Source organism: Ictidomys tridecemlineatus, unplaced genomic scaffold (genome assembly GCF_052094955.1).
Source record: "Ictidomys tridecemlineatus isolate mIctTri1 unplaced genomic scaffold, mIctTri1.hap1 Scaffold_1975, whole genome shotgun sequence".
Taxonomy (NCBI): domain Eukaryota; kingdom Metazoa; phylum Chordata; class Mammalia; order Rodentia; family Sciuridae; genus Ictidomys; species Ictidomys tridecemlineatus.
The window spans coordinates 31,367-58,091 of record NW_027521698.1 but is presented as its reverse complement, the minus strand read 5'-3'; the positions used below and the strand labels follow the sequence as shown (position 1 = coordinate 58,091).

At 39.2% G+C, this 26,725-nt stretch overlaps 1 protein-coding gene across 1 annotated transcript; it reads left to right on the top strand.

The window, feature by feature from the left end:
* Positions 1 to 1,142: 1,142 nt before the first annotated feature.
* LOC106145619 (vomeronasal type-1 receptor 90-like) lies at positions 1,143 to 2,060 on the top strand. Its single transcript, XM_013366548.2, has one exon. The coding sequence runs from the start codon at positions 1,143 to 1,145 to the stop codon at positions 2,058 to 2,060; it is 918 nt and encodes a 305-aa protein (XP_013222002.2).
* The last annotated feature ends 24,665 nt before the right edge of the window (positions 2,061 to 26,725 follow it).

Here is a 26,725-nt window from a genome sequence, read left to right as displayed (position 1 = left end):
CTGCTGGATTACAGGAGTGTGCCACCATGCCTGGCTTCCCATGTTTAAGTAGATAAATATTGAAATGTGTTTCTGCTGGTATTTGATACTGGTCTTGGTTCACATAGGTCAAATTGTGATTTAATAACAAAAATAATTTACATAGGTAGCTGTGAAGGGGAATCAAATCGTCCTAAAATCCACTCAGTTTTCTCTGAACAGAGATTCTCAACACAATGTAATTCAGGTAATTTTTTAGCCTCTCTGAGTTGGTTCTAGAGATGATCAACTATTAAAAGATTTCTATGAGTGAGGATCTGTAGAAGTCTAAAAATTTGAAGAATTCCAAAAAGATCCTTCTGCACAGCAATCCTTCCCTGTATGGAAAACGTGGTCTATCCTGTTTTATGCACAATATCTCGGGTACAGACATGATGAAGTTTTGTTCAGCTTATAGATTAGTCCAGAGCCCAGGTTCATGGGCTTCTCAAAGTTGAATACTTATCCTTTAAGTGGATGATTATATAGGTATATTCAAGCCACCTAACTTTAGAGGTTGCAATACTTAGAATTTTCTCTGTGAATATATGAACAAAATTACATGTGTTCATGAACAAACCAGAATAAAGGTAACAGGAAACTAACATTAATATGCATGGCCTAAGACATTGAGGCTCTTTGCTTAGGAGGGTTTTTTTTTCTAATTAAACCTCTATCATTTCAATTGAACCAAAAGTACATAGTCCTTACTACAGGAAAGACACGTAGTTCACCCTTTTAGTCAGATATCACCAAGAAAAATTCAAGGTTGCATCAGGGAAAAATTTTCTATAACATTGGAGCTTGTGAATGAGAAATATATGACAGATGTGATCATTTTTAATGCACAGGCAATCACTTTGTACTTTGCATAAAATGTAATCCAGCCATGATTGGGAAATGATGGGAAGAGAGAGAGGAAAGAATGGTTTCCAGGGTGAGTCAGCAAAGCTTCAGTTAGAGGGGAAAAGGGTCATTGGGATGGGCCAACATCTTTTCCTCCTGGTACCAGTGTTGGCTGAGAAATATTAAATTTAATATTTGTGATAATGCAATTTCTTACTTTTCTCCTAAGACATGTACTCCATGATTCCTTACCCCCAAAGATGACAAAAAACCACATGATGCATGGTGTTATTAACTTAAGAAGCACCTTTTACTCTGAAGTTGGAATTGGGATTTTGGCCAACATCATCCTCTTTCTGTTCCATGTCATCAAGTTCCTGTGTGACAAGAGGCTCAAAAACACGGACTGGATCATCAGTCTCTTGGCCCTAACCCACCTCCTGATGCTGCTAACCATGGGGTTCATAGCTGCAGACACTTTTACATCTCAGGTGGGGCTTTTGGATGATGTCACATGTAAATCAGTTGCTTACTTGTACAGGTTGATGAGGGGCCTGTCCATTTCTGCCACCTGCCTGCTGAGTGTCCTGCAGGCCATCACCCTCAGCCCCAGAAGCTCCTGCTTGGCAAAGTTCAAGCCTAAGTCCCCACAGGACAGCCTGAAGTCCCTTCTTTTCCTGTGGGTCTTCTATATGTCCTTCAGTGCCCACTTCTCAATCTCTGCTGTTGACAACTCCACTGTGACCTCACAGAGCCTTATATTCCTCAGTGACTCTTGCACTATTTTACCCATGAGCTACTTCCTCAGGCATTTGTTTACCGTCCTGGGTGCATTACGGGATGTCTTCCTTATAGGGCTCATGGCCCTCTCTAGTGGGTACATGGTGACCCTCTTGCACAGGCACAAGAGGCAGTGCCAGCACCTTCACAGCACCAGCCTGTCTCCAAAAGCCTCCCCAGAACAGAGGGCAACCAGGGCCATCCTGCTGCTCATGGAAATTTTTGTGCTCATGTACTGTTTGGACTGCATTGTCTCCTCCTCAAGAACCATGTGGAACAATGACCCTGTGTGCCGTTTTGTCCAGATCATGGTGTCCAATGGCTATGCCACCATCAGTCCTTTGGTTATTATCTTCATTGCAAGACACAACATTACCTGTTTGAAATGTTCGTGGGGGAAGGACAGTCAACATTGAATCATTGCATGATTCGTCAGTTCTCAACCTGAGCCACCACATTGCCGTGCATCAACACATCATGGCATGGTTAGTTTGCTCTCTATGTTGGATCAATGCATAAAGTGGTTTTTAAAAATGATTACATTGAAGCATGAAAGTGAGAAAAAAATGACAGATTATTGTCCATATGGCTCGAACGAAGCTAGTAGCTTTATATTTCTGATTGATGTGTGAAAGGAACCCTAGATAGTAAATATCACTTTTTTCTGAATCAGTGCTTATATTTATATGTATATGAGATATTGCAGCGGTTTTAAAAAAACCAAGAGTCTCAGAAATCTTCTTTATACCTAATAGAGTGTAAACATCCCTTATCCTAAACTGTCATCTCATCTATCCATTGAACTTTTATGAATATAACAACAAAAAAACTGGATATAAGGACAACAACTATTATTTAAACACCATTGCTCAGGATATAATATTTATAATAGTCAATGATAGAGACAGTCTCATATGCCCAAGCATATGAATGTATGAAGATATGGTCTAGATATATCATGGAGTTCCACTCAACAGTAAATAGGAGAAAGATTCTGATGCACAGGAAGCCATAGATGATTCTTGAATTTATTATGTCAAGAGGGTACATGGTGACCCTCTTGCATAGGCATAAGAATCAAAGCTGTATACATCTACACACAGCAGGATGGAATCTTCAGTAGTATAATATGCAAAGATGGAATATTGCATTAAATACTAAACATAGCATTAAATATGAAGGTGATGCTGATATATAAGAAGCCATGGATGAATCTTGAAATCATTCGGTCAAGTGACTGTAACTCACAAAAGAATCAACATTTGTATAAAATATACCTGTAAAAGATAGAAGTTTGGGTCGTATAATTCATAAACACAGAATGTAGTAGTATGGCGTTTTTGTGCAGCTGAGGAAGGTGTGCCCTGAGGAATTTTTATTTAATGAATCCAGAGATATTTTAGGAATAAGAAAAACTGGGGAGATGGTAGAGAGAATCCATGCACCCACACCTGAATTTGATTAAGGACACTGACAAGTATTCTTAATAATGGTAAATAATAAATATCATCTTTTGTGTACTTAAATAATAATAAAATGTGTCAACTACCTAATAATCAGGGGTGAAGAAAACTTTCTCTGAAATTATAAAGAAAATTGCAAGTAGCCCAGGATGGTGGTGCCCACCTAGAATTCCCAACATCTCGGAATCTCAGGCATCAAAACATGTGGAGTAAGGAATGGGCTAATTTGAACTTTGGATCAAAGTGACAGAATGTGACATGGTCCATATGATTAGGACATACATTATTTTTCTCAAGCTCCTGTTTGGCAAAGTTCAAGCCTAAATCCCTACTGGAAACCTGAAATCCCTTCTTTTCCTGTGGGTCTTCTGTATGTCCTTTAGTGCCCACTTCTCAATCTCTACTGTTGACCACACCACTGTGACCTCACACACACTCTTATATTCCTCAGTGACTCCTGCACTAAATTACCTATGAGCTACTTCCTCAGGCATTTGTTATCCAAATGCACTACATTATAGGATGTCTTCTTTATAGGGCTCATGGCTCTCTCCAGTGGTTACATGGTGACCCTCTTGTATGGACCTAAGAGGCAGTGCTGGCACATTTACCACACCAGCCTGTCTCCAAAAGCCTCCCCAAAACAGAGGGCCATCCTGCTGTTCCTGGAAATTTTTGTGCTTATGTACTCTTTGGACTGTGTTTTCTCCTCCTCAAGAACCATGTGGAAAAATGACCCTGTTTATTGTTTTATCCAGATGATGGAGGTCAATGGGTATGCCAAAACTAGCACTTTGGTTTTTATCTGTACTAAAAAACACAGCCTTAACTTCGTGAAATTCTTATGGGGGAAGGAGAGTAAATGTTGGATCATTGCATGGTGGATGAATTTTTATAATGAGCCACCACATGACTGGGCAAGCATTCATCATGTCATAGTGTGTCTGCTTTCTGTCTTGAATGAATAGACAAAGGGGGACTTTTATATGATTACTTTGAAACTTGTGAATGAGAAATACATGCTAGATATTTTTCATACACCCTTGAGATAAACTACAGTCAGTATATTTTGGGGGGGTGGGAGAGCTACTGATGATTGAATCAGGAACAATCAAACACTGAGTCACATCCTCAGCCCTATCTTGTGTTTAATTTAGAGACAGGGTTTCACTGAGTTGCTTAGCACCTCGCTTTGGTTGATGCTTCCTAAACACATGATCCTCCTGATTCCGTTTCCTGATCTGCTGGAATTACAGAAGAATTTTACTGTGGTTTGCAGTACATTGTATTTCTGACTGAAAATGTGAGATCGACCCATGAGAGGTAAATCTCAATTTTATTATCTGCATTAGTCCCTATATTTATAAATATATGAAACTGGAGTAGCTTTTAATAAGTAAATCATCTCTGTAGTCTCTCTGATGCCTAATAACTTGTAAACATCTCTCATCATAAACTGCCATCTGAGTTATCAATTGTGCTTTTATGAATATAACAAATAATATAGGCAAGGACTCAAAACTGTCACTTGGACACCTTTGTTCCTGGTACCATTATTTATAACAGGCAATGGTGCAAACAATCTGAAATCCACATGCATAGGAATGTATAAAAATGTGGTCTGGATATACCATAGGGTACCATAGGAAAGTTGAAGACATTATATCCAATAAAATGTCACTCTAAAAAGAATCATCATTGGGCTGGGGATGTGGCTCAAGCAGTAACACACTCCCCTGGCATGTGCAGGGTGCTGGGTTCAATCCTTAGCACCACATAAAGTAAAATAAAGATGTTGTGTCCACTGAAAGCTGAAAAATAAATATTGAAAATCCCTCTCTCTCTCTCTCTCTCTCTCTCTCTCTCTCTCTCTCTCTCTTTCACCCCCCCTCTCTCTTAAAAAAAAAAAACAATCATCATTGTATAAATCCACACATAGAATGTGGAACTTTGGGTAATGGAATCTATAGAGACAGAATATAGAATGACATTTTCCAGTAGCTGAGGAGGGGATTCAGTAGGGGAATTGTTATTTGATGGATATAGAGATCATTTAGGGAGAAGAAAAATTTCTGGACATGGTGGAGATTATACATATCCACAAAATTGAATGTGCTTAATGCTGCTGACTGAACTCTTAAACATTGTTAAATGAGAAATTTGGTCTTTGTGTATTTAATCACCATAAAACATTTCAATCACTTTTAGCCAATTGGGAGAAAAACATCCTCTGAATTTACAAAGAAAAGTAAAATGACTTTCAAAGTGTCAAAATATTTTTTTCCAACAAATCTAAAACGTTTCAGCAAAACTGTGCCAAACCACCTGGTTGTGGTGGTGCATGCCTGTAATCCTGCTTGCTAGGAAGGCTGACATAGAAAGATTTCGAGATCAGAATCAAGTTCAGCAACTCAGTGTGGCCCTAAGCAAATCAGTAAGATGGTGTCTCTGAGTAAAATATAAAAATGGGTGGGGATGTGGCTCAATGGTTAAGAATACTGAGTTCAATGGCTGATACCAAAAATAAAACATAAATAAAAACCTATCCCAAACAGTCATTTGATGATGAACCTCTGAAGTCCCCCATCACTCCAACTTTTGGATGAAGAAGTAATTGAAGTTCTGGTGTGAGTTCAGTCTGGGCACCCCATCTATCTCAGTATTGTCTTAAATAATTTTTTTAGGGTAACTATCTGAATGAAATGTTTTAAATTAGGACAAAATACCAGATTTAAGCAGAACCTGGAAAATCACTAACCTTGATAACAGTTCATACCATGAAATATGAACTCATTAAAGTCTTTTACATCAGGAAAAAGAGTGATTAATAATGCCAATTTCTTTCTTATTTAACCAGGAATACTAGGTTTAATGAAGATATTGCAATGCTATTTTCAAATAGCCTGTATCATTTTATCAGATGCCAAATGATACAGGCTATTTGAAAAGAGCATTGCAATATCTTATCCTTCACAGAGAGTCACACACATGATCCAACAATCACAATCTGTGCTTTACCCCTCAAATGTACACAAGCATTCATAAAAGTTTTATTAATGATCACTATAAATTAGAAAAAAAATAAATTGGAAGGAATAAAATTGTACTTGAGGAAAGTAATGGTTAAGAAAATATTGTACTTCCAAAGAAGCCACTTCCAAGTGATTTTGTTGGTTAAGTCAATAAAAGAAATGAAGCTCAATTTCATTTGAATAAGTGAAACAAGCGTCACTTCACCCAGCCTCACCTGCCTGTGAATACCTTTACCCCCACTGCAGCTTCACCTGCACTCTTGATATTTACTTCAACACATTTCAATTCAAATTTAATTTGCACTCACACCTTGAACCCAGATCCTCAAACTTTGAAAAATGGAGAGCAGAGCCAACACTCCCCAGAAACCAGGTCCTCCCAGTAAGAAGGGGCTGAGGGAGAAGATGCACATCATCTATGGTAGCTGAGACACCCAGCCATTGGCAACTCACAGGGTTGCCAGGAAGATCTCAGACCAGTAAGTACCCTAAAAAAATGTTAGGTGATTTTAGACAAATTTGGCCCATGTCACAATGTAAGAAGTTGATACTTTCTGAATAATTGGGATATCTGTGACCCCCCAATACACATGTCAATTTACTTAAGAGAAAAGTTGGGAGCCCAGTTCTCCCTAGAGAGCTTTTATTCACCTGAGCATAAAGTCACATGGAGGGGCAGATGAAATGTCCTATTGGAGTCCTGATGGTTTGATGCTCTCCAGTGAGACATTGTCACTTTCTTATAGACACAAAAATTAAGGCCCTGAAGAGATATGTGTTAAAGGCCTCTCTTCCCTAAACCATCCCAGGTTCTTCTCAGGTGAACTGAGTCTTCCCATTACCTCCATCTGGGTAAGATGCAGAACCAGTAGGCAGAGGGGGGTCCTAGGAAGGCTATGGGAGGAGAAAGTTTGGGCTTCTTGGTGAGGTTGTTGGTATCTGCACAAGAGACCTGAGCCTTTATGAGTACCTCTCAGGTGAGAGGACGTGCCCTGTATAGCAAAATGAGAACATTTCCTTCCCAGTCTACTCATGACTTTACAGACTGATAAAAGATGTCTCCGATTTTTGCATAGGGACATCAATAAGTTTTAGGTTTTCATGAACAAGACTATAGTTACTGACTAGCTCTGTTAATATGCAAGCTCCCTATGAAATGTTATGTTCCAATTTTAAACATTACTTATTCAACGTGTTTGATCAGGTAGTTGACATGTTTTAATTTTATATTTTTTGATAAATACACATAGGTCCTGTTTCTGTCATTATTACAGCTCAAAAAATACTGTTGATATAAGTGACTTCTGTGTTCTGTTTAATTGTTTTCATGTTTTAGAACAATTAATCTAAAAAATATTAGCAAAAATTAAACAATTAATTTATTGTTCTGTGTTTTAAAGTCTTTATAAAAAAATCTCCTATGTTTAAAACCTCATCTGGTAGAGGGTTACCCCACATTACTGCCAAGTGTATCCTAGGAAATTCTCATGAAACATTTCCTGCCACAATATATATTATGGGCCCTGGCCCTGTGCTCAGCCACTTAGGAAATTTCAAATTACAGGTGCAGGATGTTGAGTTTGCAAGTACATTAAATATTTAAAAAGTAAAGATGGTGGGTTTTTTTCCCCATTTGTGGCTACAAAACACCCAGCAATACAAATTCCTAGAACTTGGGAAAAGAATATCTCTGTTCTTAAATTTAGATTTTGGGATTTGGAGGATTTTCCTGGGATTACCAGATTGGCGGGGCTCTGCTCAGTCCTCATTTGTTAATATATATATATAAACACTCTCTTCTTCTCCTAAAATTTCTGAAGATTTATTTTAAAATTTGGGTAATGTCAAGATTCTCAACACAAGCTATGGTGACAAATCTTTCAATTCACCAAGCATTTTGTAAGACTCTTACCCTGTTCTCATAAATAGAATTTCCATTAATTTGCTCAACTGTATCCCAGGTTTTTTAGGACTGCACACTGTGTGTCATTTATTTCAGAGAATGCCTGAACACAGCACTGTCACCTTGCTGATGAGGGCTTTGTCTCCCCCCAACACACCAGCTGTTTCTTCATAATGATCTTCTTACTCTCCCAGCTCAAGTTGGGCCAAAAAAAATACATCATGCAGCCCACTTTATCCATATTTCCTGAGTCACTTGCCTGAAGTAAGCTCAGTCTTACTTTCCAAGAGATCAAATTTTAAAACTATTTCTAGAAGAAAATGATAGAGATGATAATGATGGTAAACTTGAGCTATGGTTAAAAAATATCACCTAGGTGACAATGACAAACCAAGTTCTGCTCTCTCCTGTATGTGTGTGTGTGGGGGGGTGGACATGGAGTGCTAAGTGACAGTTATGAATCCTGTTATTTACACCTTATCTGCACCCTAAAAGGTAGGCATGACCACTTCAGGTTTCAGAAAAGAGATACTGGTCCCTTTTTCATGCTGGAATCTGTCCACCAAAATGTCCAAGATCATGTTGCAGGGTACAAAGAGCTTTTCTCCTTCCTTTCCATGCTCCCATTCCCCCCAGACCCCAAGTTCAGGTGCAGCATCCTGAACCCTCTTTACTAGTTTGGGGACCTATTTTATGACATCATGTATCGCAGGTTTAGTATGAAATTTTGGCAACTGAGAAATTATAACAATTTCTTATTTGTTCAGACCCTGATCCATCTAATAAAGAAGACTTGGCTGGGTTGTCCTCCTCTGAGGGGTCTCCAGCCTTCACTATCAACTTGAAAGCATTCTGCTGGTGGCTGACCCTGCCGTGTCCCCTGATCTCCGGGACTGTACTGTACTAGCCAGGTGAGAGCCTGATGAGACACAGGTATAAGGGGACATGCTAGATAATTTCTGTTTTCATAAAGGGAGCATGCTCACCACACTGTTTTTCCACTGAAATGACTCATCAGCACAGGTGCAGCTAAATACATTTTTAAAATAGTCACTTATAGCATAATATTGAGATAAAGTCCATCTGAGGTTATTGACATGCACAGCTCACTGGTAGTGATGAGTGTGTGTGATTTGGAATTTAGAGTGTGACTAGGGCACTCCCGTCTAGCCTGGCTCTACTTTGAGGAAGCTAAGAAGCTAAGGGGGTGCTTTTGATGACATGATATCATTGCCAATTTTCTTGATCTGCACTCAAAAGAAGGTTCATTTTTCGTAATGCTATGAAGGAATTTCACCTCCAGGAAAAAAACAAAAAAACAAAAAACATTTTAGTCATTTTTAAAGTTCCACTGGAGCTATGATTTTCTGAATAGTAATGCCAATTCATACCATCTTTATACCCCAGCCTGTCCTAAAACGTTTAGGTTTACAAGATTACCGTTTCTAAAGTAACTCTGCAGCCAACCCCATTCAGTGCCCTGATTTTGTAGGTTATTAAACTGTACTCCTTGAAGAACTCAGTAATGAAAAGTATTTCTACAGTTCATGCTTTTATTCTTATTTATTCACTAGCTGAATTTCTTGGTTTACTTAATATTCTTTATTTTAATGTTTATTGACACAGTATCATTGTATGTTACTGTGGAATTTGTGGTTACAGTTTCATACAGACATGAAATAGAATGCTGTGTCACTGCAGGTTTTTAGAATGATTTCAACTCAATGAAAAATAAATGGTATTTCACAGAAATTACATGAGCTAAAGTTATTTTACAATGGTAGCTCTTCAATGATAATTTTTATCTATTTAAGGTTATTCTTTGACCTAGCAGTTTTTGAGCCTGAGGCAAGTTCAAGGCCACCATCAGCAACTTAGTGAGGCCCTAAATAACTTAGAAAGACCATGTCTCAAAAATAGAAAATTAAAGAAAAATCAGGATATTGCTCAATGGTGAAGCACCCCTCGGTTCAATTCCTGATGACAAAATAAACAAACCAATAAGGATTATTCTTTGAAAGTTATCACTGGACCTTTTATCTTACACACGATAACATGCTTATATTATTACCAGTAAATACAGGTCTCAAATCATAATTTTTGTGAACAATAAAGATTAGATATGTGGGGCTGGGGTTGTGGCTCAGCGGTAAAGAACTCACCTAGCATGTGCAAGGCCCTGGGTTCGATCCTCAGCACCACATAAAAATAAATAAATAAAATAAAGATATTGTGTCCAACTACAATGAAAAAAAAAGAGATTAGAGATATGTGTAACTTTGATATTTTACTTTGTGTTTCTGGGATTACTGTGCAACCAACTCAAATAGGTGAATAAATGAATGGAGAAATTTGTCACATTACTCGATCATGACTTTATAAAATCTGAATTTTTTTTTCTCCTTGATCATCTCTGGTTTTTCATTTTGGCTTTTCTTTATTGAGAAAAAAAGAATATGAAAACAAAGCAATAATTTATATAAAGAATTGTACAAATCAATAGAAATATGGCAGTAAAATTTACTTAACCAGGAATTTATTACCATTTTGTATACAAAGTCTATGAGTCTTATTACAGGAACATTTTTTCAAACAATGTTATAAATTTTTGTATCAGGAAATCTGTACTCCAAAAGTTTGAACTAAATACCTGCTTCAGGTCTGAATTCTTCAATGGGTTCTAATGTTTGCAAGTGATTAACATTTTTCTTCCTCTTAGAATCTGACATTATTAAACCAGTAGCCATAAAACATATTACCCTTATATGTTTGATTTTCAGATAACACTTTTTTATTACGTGGCAGAAATATCTTACAATACTGTATATCTCACATGAGTGATATTTAATTAAATACACAACTCTACAAAATAATATTATCCCAACAGATCACTCAACAAATTTTTCAGCATAAATTTCAGGCTTGGGACTCTTGAGTCTGGAGAAATGTCACCTTTAATTTGTAATCCAGATAATATCTGGGAAACCATCTTTCAAGATTGGGCTGGATACTTGTCATTTAATCAAAACCTTGAAAAGGAACAACAACTCTATTTTTCTTGTAGTTCTAGTTATTACTCTGATTTTAAATCTTGGGAAAAGACTTAGAAATGGACCATGCTATTGGTAATACTTCTGGAATATTCTACCTGAGGCTAGTTATTCCGGATTGAGGATAAAAAAGTAACATGTAAAGTCACGTCAGAGGATTCCAGGAACAGACCTATAATTTCAAAACAGTTCTCTGAAAGAGACTGTGAAAATGTGCTACTATATTGGTAATTTCTAATTTTTTTGTACCAGACAGTGAACTCAGGAATGCTTAACCACTGAGCTTCTTCCCAAGTACTGTTTTTTTAATATTTTGTTTAGATACATATTTTGTTTAGAGAAATATTTAATATTTTATTGATGATTTGCTGAAAACTGACTTAGAACTCAGGATCCTCCTGCCTCAGCCTTCCAAGTGCTAGGATTACAGCCATGTGCATACCAGGCTCAGCAGAATTTTTCTCTCCTCTCTTTTCAGGCAGCAACACAGCTTCTCTGTTAAAAAAAATAACTGAATTGTTTCTTCTAAGCCACATGCATTAAAAAATGTATGATCATAAAAATAGAAGACAACATTTTTAGAGAATTCATTTTGTACCACAGATACTTCCAATGTTGATACACATACTATATTTTTTATACCAAAATACCTCCAGTGTATACATAAATTGCCTATTTATGTTGATAACTATGATGACTGGACCTCAGCATCACAGAGTACTTAAGCTAATGCTATTGTAAATGGCAGCTCATATACACACACTTACCATTCTGACTGCAGACTTCACCCAAACACTTTCTTGTTTATATACTGTAAATATTTGGTGTGGCAAAAAATAAGCCAAAATTAACATGGTGTAGACATACAGTAACACTGTGCATATTGGATCTGTGATACTCTTTGCTTAGGAGGGGCTCATTTCCTCTTTCCTATAATCAGCCACACTCCAATCCACCCAAAAGTGTAGAGCTACAATTATGAACCTGACCAACAAGATGGGGTACATGAAAATCAAGTGTGACTCTGTCTTCACCAGAAAATCTCACACATGAGATTATAGCAGAAAAAAATGTTCTAAGATAAATGAAATTTTTTTTGACTAGGGATTGACCCCAGGGGTGCTGAACAGTGAGATACACCACCACACACCTCTTTTTCCTTTTCATTTAGAGATAGGGTTGTGCTAAGTTACTTAGGGCCTTCCTAAGTTGCTGAGGCAAACTTTGAACTTCCAATTCTCCTACCTCAGCCTTCTAAGTAGCTGGGATTTCAGGAGTGTGACACTGAACCCAGCTGGCAATTATCAATATACAAGAAAACATAAGTATCATTATGTATAACATTGTGGAGGCCCCAGGGGCACATATAACCCAGCCGAGACTGGGAGATGTGAGGACAAGGGAGAGCATGGGCATGGGTTTTGGGTCGTGTGAGACAGATTAAGGGGGTTTGTTGGTTTGCTTTATTATGTGCTGGAGATTGCTCGGTGGGTAAGTGCACCTGCACCAATTACACCCAGTCTTTTTCCTTGTGTATTTTGATAGAGGGTCTCACTAAGTCGCCCATGGTAGCATCATTATTGTGATCCTCCTGCCTCAACCTCACAAGTACCCAGGAACACAGTTACTGTGAGTTTAGGCAGGCATCACTGTGCCCAGCACCAGAATTCACTCATCATGTGGAATAAAGGCATGTTTTGATGAATCCTCTTTATTTTCCTGATTGCAAGGTTGTCCATTGGGATTGATGAAGGTCATATTTGCAAAAACAACATTTTCTTGTCTTTTTTTGAAGGTGTTCACAGAATTCTTTGCCCAATAAGATGAACAAAGCCAACAGACTGTACAGTAATATTCACATAAGAAACACCATGTACAGCGTGACTGGCGTTTGGGTCATGGCCAACGTCCTTCTTCTCCTTGTCCACATCTTGTTGCACATTACTGGGCACATTCCTAAGCCCACAGACCTGTTCATTGGCCTCCTGGCCCTAATTTACCTGATAATGCTGCTCATGAAGGGCTTCATAGCTGTGGACATTTTTACACCTCAGAGGAGTAGATAGGATGACCTGATGTGAAAATTTCTCATCTACCTGTATAGGTTGATGAGGGGCTTCTCCATCTGTGCCACCTGCCTGCTGAGTGTCCTCCAAGCCATCACCCTCAGCCCCAGGAGCTCCTGCTTGGCAAAGTTCAAACATAAATCCTCAAGTCACAACCTGTATTTCCTTCTCTTCCTGTGAGTCATCTACTCATTCTTCAATAGTCACCTCTTCATTTCCATTGCTGCTACCCCTAATTAGACCTCAGACAACTTTATGTACGTCACAGAATCCTGCTCCTTTATCCCCATGACCTTCTTCCTCTGGCACAGCTTGTCTATCCTGCTTACCTTAAGGAAAGGCTCCATTATAGGAACAATGGCTCTCTCCAATGGATATATGGTGGCTCTCCTGTGCAGGCACAAGAAGCAGTCCCGGTGTCTCCACAGCACCAGCCTGTCTCCAGTGTCATCCCCTTAACTGAGGGTCACACAGACAATCCTGCTGCTCATGAGTTGCTTCATGGTCATGTCCATCTTGGACAGCGTTGTCTCCTATGCAAGAATCACACTGAAGGGTGATCAAATATTTTACTGTATCCAGATCTTCATGGCACATAGCTATGCCTCATTCAGTCCTTTGGTGTTTATTTCTACTGAAAAACATATAATTAGTATTTTGAGATATATGTGGAAGAACATAGAAAATATTTTAGTAACCAGTGATGGATGCAGTTCTGTTAAAATAAGAAAATGTGATTTCTTTGGGATGATGCACCATAGCTCAGTGTATATACTGTTTTTTTTAAAATACAATATAGAGTTCTTCTGTTAGAGCCATATATTTGAATACGTAAGTGGTAAATACATAAAAGAAAATCAAGCCATCTTTATCTGTGAGATATTACCAGGGTTTTATGTTTCTCATTGAATCCTCCAGTGGGGACTCTGAGGTGAATGCAACTTTTAATAACTTGGGCTATTCAAAACTATTTTTAGGTACAATAGTCCCAATGCTTTTCAATAATTGTATTGCCTCAGTTATCTACATTTTTTTCAAACTAGACATGTAAACATTTGCTTCCATGAAACACTACATCATAGAGCATGCATGTGTGCACATGTGCACATGCACATTCACACACACACACACACACACACACACACACACACACACACAGTACATGCAGAGAGTCAGACAGTCATTTCCACAGAATTGCTCATAAAACCATGTTTTAAATAATCAAATGTAGAAAGAACCCAACACCCAGAATCATAAGAATACATAAACAATATGTTATTCAGACACTGGGCTATAAACACTTAAAATGAAAGAAAATTCTGGCACAGAATGCCACATAGCTGAGCCTTCAAGGTACTCTACTTGGTGAAGCAACTCAGTCACAAAAGAACCAATATTGTATAAAAAGTACTTAAAGGACGTTGAAGTTGGAGTTCCCAAATTGATAGTCACAAAAAACAGAATGATATTCCACCAACCCCAGGACATGGGGATGGGGGAACTTTGTCATCTTTACCCAGTGGTGGAAAATATATTTTCTTAAATTAAAAAGTGAGTGATAAATTTCTGTTTTCTTAAAATTTTTTAGTTATACCTGGAAATATGTATATTTTTTATTTTATTTATTTATTTATTTTTTATGTGGATCAAACCCAGCACCACAGCCATGCCAGGCAAGTGCTTGACTGCTGAGCCACAACCACAGCCCAGTGGATAAATTTTTAATGTGCCACACAATGTCATGTGGTGAGCTTAAAATATTAGAGCTGATTCCTTCCAGTGGTTTGAAAATGGGTTTTTGAAAAGCTCAAATCCTATTCTCAGTCCCTCCCCCTACAATTATACATGTTAGCAAACGTAGTTAAATGCACATGAAGTTTTGTAACTCATTATTGCACTGTTATAAAAATGGGAAGAATCAAATTTAATCCTTCTAGAAAGCCAACAAACCTCAATCATAATCAATAAGAGAGAAAGGAAAGAATAAAGCATATACAAAAATATACAAAGGATATTAAACCAGAAAATTATTAGGAAAACAAGTGTAAGTTGTTATATGTGTCAATAACAACCTGGCGAGTGAGTGAATTTCTCAATGAAAATACAGAGACTGTCTACATGCCTTGCTAATCCAGGTTGTGATTGATGTGCAAACAGTTTTTATTTTCTTGCTTTAAAAAAAAAATTGATGATGATGTACACATAGAAGAGTACCAAAAACAATGTCCAGGTGTATAAATATGTCAGACATGTTGTCCTCAAGGCCAGGGCCAGCAACAATCCTTGAAGTGCATGTCCTCCAAAATCTCCATTTTACAGAAATTGCAGAAAAGGACACACTTTTGGAACTATCGTTTACATTTTTATTTTACAATTTCATACAGAAATGATACTAAGTGTGTTATATAAGTTGATTTTTAAAGGCTCCTCAGTATCTATTTAACTTAAATAAAGCAAGGATATGAGATCAGATATATGTAATTTTGTGTGTGGTGCTGGGGATTGAACCCAGGACCTTGTGCATGTGAGGCAAGCACTCTACAACTGAGCTATGTCCCCAGTCCTGATGCAATTTTTATGTATAAATATGCCAAAGAAAAATGGGGCTCTGTGCCTGTGATCTTCTGTGACCCATAAAACACATGTGCCCTCATGGAAAATCTTTCTAGTGTCATTTGACACTTGTCATGGGAGCAGACCAAAAAATGTTGAGTGAGTGAAAGAACAAAGTTGTCATATTTGCCCGATAATCACATTTTGGAAAAGAAATTTTTTTCTAATGGTGTATAGAAATTATTTTTTAGAAAACACCCTGCCTATCCTGCCTCATGTATGAAGGCTATAAAGGTTGCCCACATGGAAATGCAGCTCAGAAGATGCTGAAAAGGGGCAGGGGAAGGGGAAGTCAGAGGAGGGTGAGGGGCCCCTGGGCACAGCTGCAGGGCTGGGGTCAGCAGTTCCCAGGAGTAATCTGTGAAGATCTCAGCAGACTCTGGCATAGATAGGAAAAATATCAACTTTGACCAACTTGGTCTTAGACACCTGGTGGGAGAGTATAACCAAAACACAGCCATATATGGACTTTTAAAAGATAAGACAATCATTTCTTATTGTTACTAAAAATGGATATTATGTTCGTCCTTCCAACAGTCAAGTGAAACTGGTAGGTTATGAAGCAAGTGTTTTGATCTGGGAGGGCCTGATAAATATCACAAAAAGTTCCATCAGTCCCAAGTCTGTTCTGAGCCAATCTGAGACCTACAAACCTTCCTGACCTCCTGCACGGGAAGACTTGAACTGTGTGTGTTTTTGATTATTTGTCTGTTTGCTAAAATCATTATGGTGAAACCCCAGGATTTCCAACACTGACTGTAAGACACGGTGGCTGTTTTTCCTTAATAATCTTTTCTGGTCCCTTTTGTAAATGACCCTACAGGTCACACAAGATTCAAACGCAGACATATCCACTCTCTTTCCTAACAGGGAACAACAGTTTCTCCCATATCCTGATGATGTTAAAGAGAATGGATTTAGTTGACCATGAACTGCTTGAGGGGACAGGAAAAGTCATAGCCTCAGTACTAATTTTATCTTCTGTAATATTTCATCTGGGCACCACATTGTGCAGCTGTTGTTCTAGCGATTCAGGAGGCAGAGGCAGGAGGATCTTTTGAGCACAGGAAGTTCAAGACTAGTCCCTGCAATGGAATGAGACTCCATCTCAGAAGCAAAAAAAGACAATATTTGAATATTTTCTGCTACAGAGTATTAATAATTTACACCAAGGGAGGCAAAAAATTCACCCCATGCCTAACCTTCTTCCTCTTGTTCAAGTAGACTTTTCAAGGGTCAGGAGAACAAGCAGCTTCCTACCTTTGCAACCAATGCCCTTGAGAGTCCCCCCACCGCACCCCCAGAAGTGCATTTGGAATCCTCCATATGCTGCTCCAGAAAAAAGGTGATGGCTTGGGTCCCCTGCAGGGGTTGAAAATTCCACCATAGAACAGCTTTCACAGTGGCCTCCTAGGGTTCAATCAAGCGGCCTGACTTCTTTGGTTCAGGTCAACCCATAGCCACCTGCCATCCAGCTGTTTCTGGGCTGAAAGAATGCAGAAAAAGGGTGGGCCTTTTAGTCCCAGGTTGTCTGTATCATTGGCTGTGACCCCTGTGTGCCACTTTCCTATGCATATCATTGGTCTAGTAAGGAAGACGGACCATTGGTTAGATTCAGGACTGGAATCCTGGGCTTGAGAGTTCACATCCTGTCTTTCCTCATGTATTTTCTCTGCAATCTACTGACTAGTTTATCTGGGTTTGATTTTCTTCACTCTAAACTGGGTGATCGTAATACTACTGCATTCAGAGCATCACTATGAAAATTAAGAGTTAATACAGGATGTCTGTGTACACAGAGGTGAGCTGCTACTCTTGCTTTTTCAATGACACATGATTTATCAATTATATGCCATCTTTGGTCGGGGGACATGCTAGTAATATTTTTTGCATCTTTCCAATCTCAGGACACATGATGCCAAAGGAGTGCTATTTTTTGTTCTCATTCACATGATAACCCTAAAACAGATACAGTCATTATTTTACACTGAGGCTGAAAGAACTAGGCCACTACTTCAAGGATGCAAGGCCAATAAAAATTAGATGGGAATATGGATTAGATTTGTGTGTTTCCAAGACATCTGGGCTCTTTCCTGCACTTTGATTCCTGATCACATACTGACACCTTTTTTCCAACACTCTATTGGTTTAGCATTCAGATTAAAATAAAATAACATTGAAAAAGTTAAATAATGAAATCAGAAAAAAATACATGGAGAAATAATGTTATAGGTATATTAGGAAAAAACCTGGAGTTAACACAGAGGGGATTTCATTATTCTTATTGATGTTTGTTGCTCAAATTTAAAAAAAAATCATAAAACACCTATTTCCTCAGACACCTCAAGAGAGTTGTACTTAGGAAAGATATTTCTTTTCCTAAGACTAAACAAAATTATTCTTCCAAAATACAGTTTTCCAGCAAAGGGTTAACAGTCATGGTCTACTTATGGACAATAAAAGGTATCTTCTTTAGGCAAGTTCAGTAAGAAAACAGCCCATATATCATTTAACACTTTTTTGCAACTAGGAATTGAACTCAGGTGCATGTGACCTCTGAGCCACATCCCCAGAACTTTGTATTTTTTTTTTAATTTGGACACAGGGCCTCACTAAGATGCTCAGGGACTCACACAGTTGCTGAGGCTAGCCTTCAACTTGAGATCTTCCTGCCTCAGCCTCCTGAGTTGGTGGCATGACAGGTGTGCATCACCTCACCTGGTGTGATAGAGATCTTACAAAGAAAAACAAAAGATTCATCTCCCTCATACTCATTTAATTTTTTTTCCAACATCAACTAATTTTTGGAAACTCAGGAGAAAATAAAATGGGATGACACTGTGAGGGGGTTATCTGACCCTGTGTAAACATGTCCTCGTTTTCCCCAGTGTGGATTGGAAGAACTGGATTGTTCGTTTTTTGGTACTAATGAGCATCACAGCACTGACGGTGGCATAGCCATTTCCCACCAGCATCTGGACCACAAGGCACACAGGATCCTTCTTCTGCATTTTTCCATAAGAGGAGGAGATCATGCAGTCCACAAAGTACGTGACCACAAAGAAACCCATTAGGAGCAGGATGGTCCTAGTGGCCTTCTGCTCTTGGGAGGCTTGTGCAATTCTCCTGGTGCTGTGGAGGTGCTGGCACTGCCTCTTATGCCTCCACAGGTGAGCCAGCATGTACCCAATTGAGAGGGCCATGAGCCTGAGAAGGAGGACATCCTGGAGTATTTCTACCAGGGAAAATAAGATCCTGAAGTGGTGACCCGTGGGGGAAACTCTGCAGGATTCAGTGGAAATCCAAATATCTTATGTGTTATTGGAGGGGCCTCCAATAGAGACTAAAATACAAATATTAATGAACAAGTTGAACACCCAGAGAGTGAGAAAGTACCAAACTGTGCTGTGGGGACGTGTGCTTGAACTTGGCCAGAAAGGAGCTTCTGGGGCTGAGGGTGGTGGCCTGAAAGACACTCAGCAGGCAGGTGGTGCTGACTGACAGGCTCATCATCAGCCTGTACAGGTAGATGGTGGCTTTAACGTGAGATATCGTTCCAAATATCCTGAACCCCCAAAATGTCTATATCCAGGAACACTCTGATTATGAGCATCAGCAGATGAATCAGGGCCACGTGAGAGATGGGCACGTCCATGGGCCTGGTCCTGCACTGAACAAGGAACGTGAGGATGTGGAAGAGGAGGAAGAAGACATTGGCTGTGACCCCAAAGACAATTTGGGAAGAAAAGACATTTCTTACTGCAAGAAAAATGGAAAGGGTGCTGCTCTTGGTCATTTTCTTTTTTTTTCTGGTGAAAAGACATATAGAGTCCATGTCTGAGGATCAAATAAAGATAAAATTCTCATCATCACAGTGGTTACCAGCTTCAACCTCCCCAACCACCAAGTCGGCCCACCTAAAAGTATGTGGGCACTTTTTCAATGCACCCTTTGCAAACTCTCAGTATGCAAGCATAACATCTTTTCTGTTTATCTCCATTGGTAAGGCCCTGATTAATTTGTCTTGGCATGTGCAGCAACCTGATAAAAAAAGCTCAGTAAGTAGCACCCAAAGTGAGTTCAAGTGGGTCAGATGGCTGGAATGTCCACATAGATCTCTCAAGGAAAGAGTGTGGATGCTGGATGAAGCCCCATACAGTTCTATATTTTTAGTGTTCTCTGTTCTGGATTGCTCATCACAGTTTAGAGACAAAATATAAAAAATGTTAGCTCTGAATGCAGACTTCTTGAATTTGTTTATATATATATATACATACATATATATATATATATATATATATATATATATATATATATATATATATATATATATATATATATTTGGTACCAGATATTGAACCCAGGTTTACATAACCACTGATGTTATTTTATATATATTTGATTATGCCAGAAAAAAATATCTAAGTGGGCAGAACCATCCATTTTTAGCAGGATTTAATTCCAAAATTTCTTTTCTGCCCACTTTTAGGCATATAGAGAAATGGGGAAAAGTAATCATGATTTAAGTGTGTGTGTGTTTGTGTGTGTGTGTGTGTGTGTGTGTGTGTATGTATGTTTATGTGTGTGTGTGTTTTAACCAGGAATTAAACCCAAAGGTGCTTAACCACTGAGCCACATCCCTAACTATTTTATTTTCTTAAGATTTATTTTTTTAGTTGTAGTTGGACACAATATCTTTATTTTTTAAAAATTTTTATGTGGTGCTAAGGACAGAACCCAGGACTTTGAATGTGCTAGGCAAGTGCTCTACCGCTGAGCCACAACCCCAGCCCCTTATTTTTATTTTGAGACAGGTCCTCACTAAGTTTATTAGGCTGGCCTTGAATCTGCAAATCTCCTCCATCACCTTCCCAAGCTGCTGGGGTAACAGGCACGCAATGCACCAACACACCAGGAAAATTCAAGTATTTGGGGGGTCATAGCTTTTAGTGTTTTAATTAAAAGAAAGGAATCCAAACTCACTCTGATAATGGAGTTTACATAAGAGAACAAAATTTCTTATCTTCTTTTAGTAAGCAATGATATTTCTCCAGAGGACAGAGAGAAAATAGTGTAATAGAAAATTTGATGGTGAAAAACTCATGGTATAGCTACCTATAGAATAAAGGTATTTTCTTTATTTCCATCTTAATTCTGCTTTATAGCTATGAAGCATGTAACTTTTACAATAAGGTGATCAACATATCCCCACATTCTATCATCTAAAAAACAAGTGGGTAAGACTAGCAATCACTCCCACTTCTACCTAGAAAATTATAATTTGATAACATCAGTTACAAAGTGTGAGAAAAAACAACCAGGATTCCAGACAATTTAAATGTTTTAGCCTAGTTAAATGATTGCTTTGAAATCTTTGCAGAAGTGTCATTGTAAATAGTGGAAATTAATTCATGACATTAGAAAAATGCAATCTCTTCCAAATGATTTATTTAGTAAGAAATGTTTTGTTTATTTCTTCACTCACACATTCAGGTAAAAAAGATTCCTTCCCTTGTACTGCTTAAAAAAAACAAAAAGAAAAATGGTAATATAATTGTCTAGGAGTCTCCACATTTGAAGAGTCACATATGGTTATTAGTAGGTACAGAGCTACAGGTAGCTATGGATAGATGATGCCTATTCCTGTGTGCACACTTGAAGTGAGTTGTAAGATGTACACTCATATTTTGACCCCAAAACACCTCTACAGCAACGTAAACTGGATATTAAAAACTTGAAGAGGCCTTTAAAAAATTACAGAAAATGAAATAATGATGATTTCCTTCTATCATTTTATGAAATACAGGTTTGTCTTCAATTCAGTTAAATGCAGATTAGAAAATAAAATGGAGAACATTGGAAAAAAAAAACAGGAGAAACAGGCTACCTGATATATCTGTGAATGGAGGGCACATGATTCTGGTTTCAGCCCTGCCAGGGGGGGGATGGCCACCCTGCATGCATTGTCATGGGAGGGAGGATTGGAGCAAGGAGGGCCCATGGACTTGCAAACCCAGGTAGAGAACTGGGTCTTCTGGGGAGCATGGCCTGAAAACAACTGAAAAAATACTCTTTTTTCTATAGAAGAAATTTCCTGGTTACAGCTGGAAAGTCTTATCATTTTAGTAAAGTGCTGATCATGGGACATGGCAGAGTCAGATGCTGTCACAGGTCCCCCACAGGCATTAGCTCTTTGCAGCCCCATGAGACAGCAGGCAGAGAAGCAGCTAGCTGTCTGCACACTTTGCAGGTCACACACGTGTGTATCAGTGAGACCCTCAGGGCTCTCCATGGTTCACAGGTAGATGTTTTATAAAGAATGCAATGTTGCTACTTCTGTGCTAATTTATCAGTTTTGTTAGAAAACATCCTGAAAAATGTGGACATTTTATAAAAGCAAGTTAAAAGAAATCCTCTGAGCCTGTCCCCTCCTGGCTGTGCCTCACCCCACTCACACCTGCCAAGACTAGTTTGACCATGTGATCAGGGTGCAGACAGAAGCCTGTCCAGCACCAGGATGATCCCAGACCCCTTTCTCAGCTCTGGGGAGGGAGGTGCTGCAGCAGCTCCTGGAAGCCTTGATGGGCCCAGCCCCAGGACATGGCTTAAAAACCCTGGTGAAAACAAGCTCTCCTCAGACTGGAGGTTCTGAATACCATGACCTAAAGCCAAAGAGAATACTTTGGAAAAGAAGTTTAGGGACAGGTCCCAGTGAGGGAGGGTCCAGTGATAAAGGACAAGGAAATTCTAAGAGGGCAGTTTAGAGGAGAAACCTAAGTGGAGAAAAAAAAAAGAATGGAAATCTAGTCCTTTCCTGCCCTACCAAGGAGCCATCACTTAAATATTTCACATTCTGCCCCTGTCTAAGTCGTGGACAACACAGAGATACATGTCATCACCCAGGGGCCAGAGACTAGGGAACAATCCTGAAGTTAGTGCACCCCACTCAGCGGTGAGGAAAGCAGACCCACAGCACCTTGGGCTTCTAGGGCCTTGATGTGGAGAGACACGGACTGGAGGGAGGGAGGGGTCATAGCTGCTTTATCAGGTGCCCCATGGACACCGACCTGTAAATACTGTGATTTGCATCCTTATTTCCTGATGTGCATTCCATACATGAAAAGGCAGATGTCATTTGTTGTTATCACACAGATCAAGTTCACCATCACCTCTCCACTATCATATCCTGTCTCCTTGATGACCTGGAGGGAGGAGACCATGGGACCTTTGGAAGCCAGGAAAGGGTGGTCACTACTGTCCCTTGGTTGTGATATTAAGCAACGGCACCCCTAGTCCCTGCTCTAGTTCAAAACCTTCAGGCAGCCAGAGCACCATTGGTTTATTTTTGTGAGATCAAAACGGAGACAACATACATCAGCATAAGAAAATGCTATTTGCTATTTCTCTAAAACGTGAAAATAAACTTTCTTTATAAGTATCATATTTGCAAAAAATAAACCATATCATTTCTTTCTGATCAATTAAAAATGTATTTTGGTGTATGCTATTATTTCTCACTATCTCAGTATTAGAAGAAAATGCTTAAAGTATTTTGGATTGAGTTTTTGAAAAAAGAGAAGGAAAAACCAGTGTGTTTAAAAAAATTCTGGGGTTAACATTTATCTCTTCCTGGGAGAATAGGAATATGGATTCATAATACTGAAGCAGAAAATAACCAGGACCCTTATTATTATGCACTTTGAAAACTAACAGAGAAGCAAATCAAACTCCCTGTAGTCTGAAAAATGGATAGAAACCTAAAATGATTTATTTAAAATGTTTTTTTCTTATTAAAAAATTAACAAAGTTTCATGAATCACCAAATTAATGGGCAAAATCTAGTAAGAACAAAACTTTCCTCTGAATTCTAAACAGTCCTCTAAGCTGTTGAGTGTGTAGAGCTGGATGCATAACTTAAAGCTATGTTAGAACCTATCATATAATTTGGTTATTCTGATTGTTCATTACAATAACAGAAGCCCACTCACACACTGGTGCTGCATCTCAGGAAGAGAAAGGCACTTACCTGGGCAAATCGCATGGGGAGTCAGGGGACCTTAATGGATCCTGCACTGTTTTAAGGAAAAGACGTCTTTAACTCACCTCTCTCTAGGTCTTTAATTTTAGCTTCTGCAAGAAGGTGACAAGATCCCACTGGAGATCCCAGAACTGTAGCTTCCCCCAGGGGAACATGTTGCCTGACTCTTACTTTTACTTTAGTCTCTGGTAGATAGGAGCAACCTGGGGAGAATCGAACTCACAACTTTTCTCTTAAATTCCTGGACACATCTGTGTGAGGGATCTGAAGGCTCTCAATCATGTAGCCCACAAGCATTATCTCCTTTTTTAAATCCCATATTCAAGTTAGGTCTAACCCACGTCATATATTATAACACTTTTACTCTGGGACGGGTGGTTCCTGGCTCCTCCCATGGATTCAAAGTGGCTCTGGGGGGGGGGGTCCTCTCTCTAAAATTGGAGACCATCTTCTTGGTCCACTCTCACATTGACCATGTGGTTGGGGTTATATGTCTTCTGGGATTTTTAAGCTCAGCCCCAGGATTTCACTTCTGTTTTAGGTCAATAAAAATAACAAAATACCCATTATTATGATAGCAAAGGAAGCAAAAAAAAAAATAAGCCATTTTTTTTTCATTGTTCAGGAATTCTCCAGGATCAACTCTTCAAAAAAATATGGTGCTGGGAATACTGGCCATCCATATGTAGTCAATCAAATTTAACCTCTATGCCTCCTCACCCTGCATAAAACTCAACTCAAAATGACCAAGGACCTACGTATTAGACCAGAAACCCTGTGTCCACTGGAAGAAAATATAGGCCAAACTCAATATCATGTTGGTATAGAAACAGACTCCATTAGCAAGATCCCTAAAGAGCAAAAGGAAAATCAAGAATCAATAAATGGGAAACAATCAAGAATATTGGGCTGTGGTTGTGGCTCAGTGGTAGAGCACTCGTCTAGCACATGTGAAGCCCTGGGTTCAATCCTCAGCACCACATAAAAATAAATAACAAAATAAAGGTGTTTTGTACAACTAAAAATAAATATTTTTTAAAAAACAAGAATGTAAAAAGAGAGCCAATAGGATGGGAGAATGTCTTTGCCATCTGCCCCTCAAATAGACACATTCATCTCCAGGATATGCAAAGAACTCATCTATTTGACACCAAACAAATGGGCAAGGCAACTGAACAGGCACTTCACAGGAGAAGAAATACCAATGGTCAGCAAACATGGAAAGATAATCAACATCTCTAGCAATTAGAGAAATGTACATTAAAACTACATGGATAGTCTAGCAATCCAGTGAGAATGGCAATTATCAATGTTAGCAAGGATGCAGGGGGAAATTTTCACTAATACATTGCTGGTGGTTTTTTTAAATTTTTGCAACTCCTACAGAGAGCTATATGGAGATTCTTCAGAAAATGAGGAATGAAACCATCATTTGAATTAGTTATCTTACACCTCAGTATATACCCAAAGGACTAAAAATCCACACAGTATAGGGACCTGGGGTTGTGGCTCAGTGGTAGAGCATTCACCTAGCATATTCAAGGCGCTGGATTCAATCCTCAGCACCACATAAAAAAATAAAAAAATAAAGTTATTGTGTCCAACTACAATTAAAAAATATTTTTTTTAAAAAAATCCACTGTAATACACTAAGGCAGCCACATCCATGTGTAGAGCGGCTCAATTCATAACATCTAAGCTATGAAACCAACCAAACTGCCCTCCAACAGATAAATGGATAAAGAAATTGTGGTTATATATTCACCATGGAATATTACTCAGTCAAAATAGAAAAAGAAATTATGGGGCAAGGTTTGTGGCTCAGTGGTAGAGCACTTCCCTAGCATGCGTGAGGCACTAGGTTCAATTCTCAGCACTGAATATAAATAATTTTTTAAAAGGTCCATAGACAACTAAAAATACTTTTACCTGATTTATATTTTTTAAATATATGACAGTGGAATGTGTTACAATTCTTATTACACATATAGAGCACAGTTTTCCATAACTCTGTATAAAGTCACCAATTCCTGTCTTCTTACATGTACTTTGGATAATGATGTCCACCACATTCCATCATCCCTGCCCCCTCCCTTCACCTCCCACCCCTCTACCCTATCTAAAGTTCATCTATTCCTCCCATGCTCCCCCTCCCTACCCCACCGTGAGTCAGTTACCTCATATCAGAGAAAGCATTCGGCTTGTATTTTTGGGGTTGCCTGACTACACTTAGCATTATCTTCTCCAACGCCATCCATTTATCTGCAACATTACCTCCCTACAGTGCTGAGCTCTGGCTTTGAACTTGTGATCCTCCTGAGTGAACCTCCCCTGCCACCAAGGTTACGGGTCAAGGCCAGCATGCCCAGCTTCTGTCCAAATTTTCTATCACAGAGCAAGGATCATACCTGAGTCCCGTTATGCCATAAGGAGTCCAGACCCTGGTGCTTCTGTGTGAAACCTCACGTGCACCCAGGAAGCACCTGGGGGACTACAGCTGCAGGCTTCACTCCTGGTTTGGGGATGTAAACTGGCAGCAGAAGACAGGCAGGCTCCCACCAGCCTCATCTCGCATCTCTACCAGGTGACCTTGAGCAGGGGACTCCTCTCCAAGTTCCTTCTGGGGTGGAAGTGTCACTGAGAAGTCATTGATAAGCATAATTGTCCACCTGTCAGGTTTAGCAAAAGGAGCTGGGCAGAGCCGAAGTGCTGGGCGGAGAGGTCCTGGGAGGCCAAACCTTAAGAGCAATGGGTGGCACGGGGCCCAGCGAATGGGCAGAGCTGGGGGCGGAACCGAGCAGAGTGAGTGGAACCTCACCCCAGTAGGAGGGGCGAGCCGGGCCTAGGGAATCAGGTGGGGCGGAGAGGAGCAAGAGGAGCCCAGCGAATGGGTGGAGCTGGGGGCAGAGCTAGAAG

Coding starts and splice junctions, on each gene's coding strand:
- LOC106145619 (XM_013366548.2), top strand. CDS start 1,143: ATGCATGGTGTTATTAACTTAAGAAGCACCTTTTACTCTGAAGTTGGA.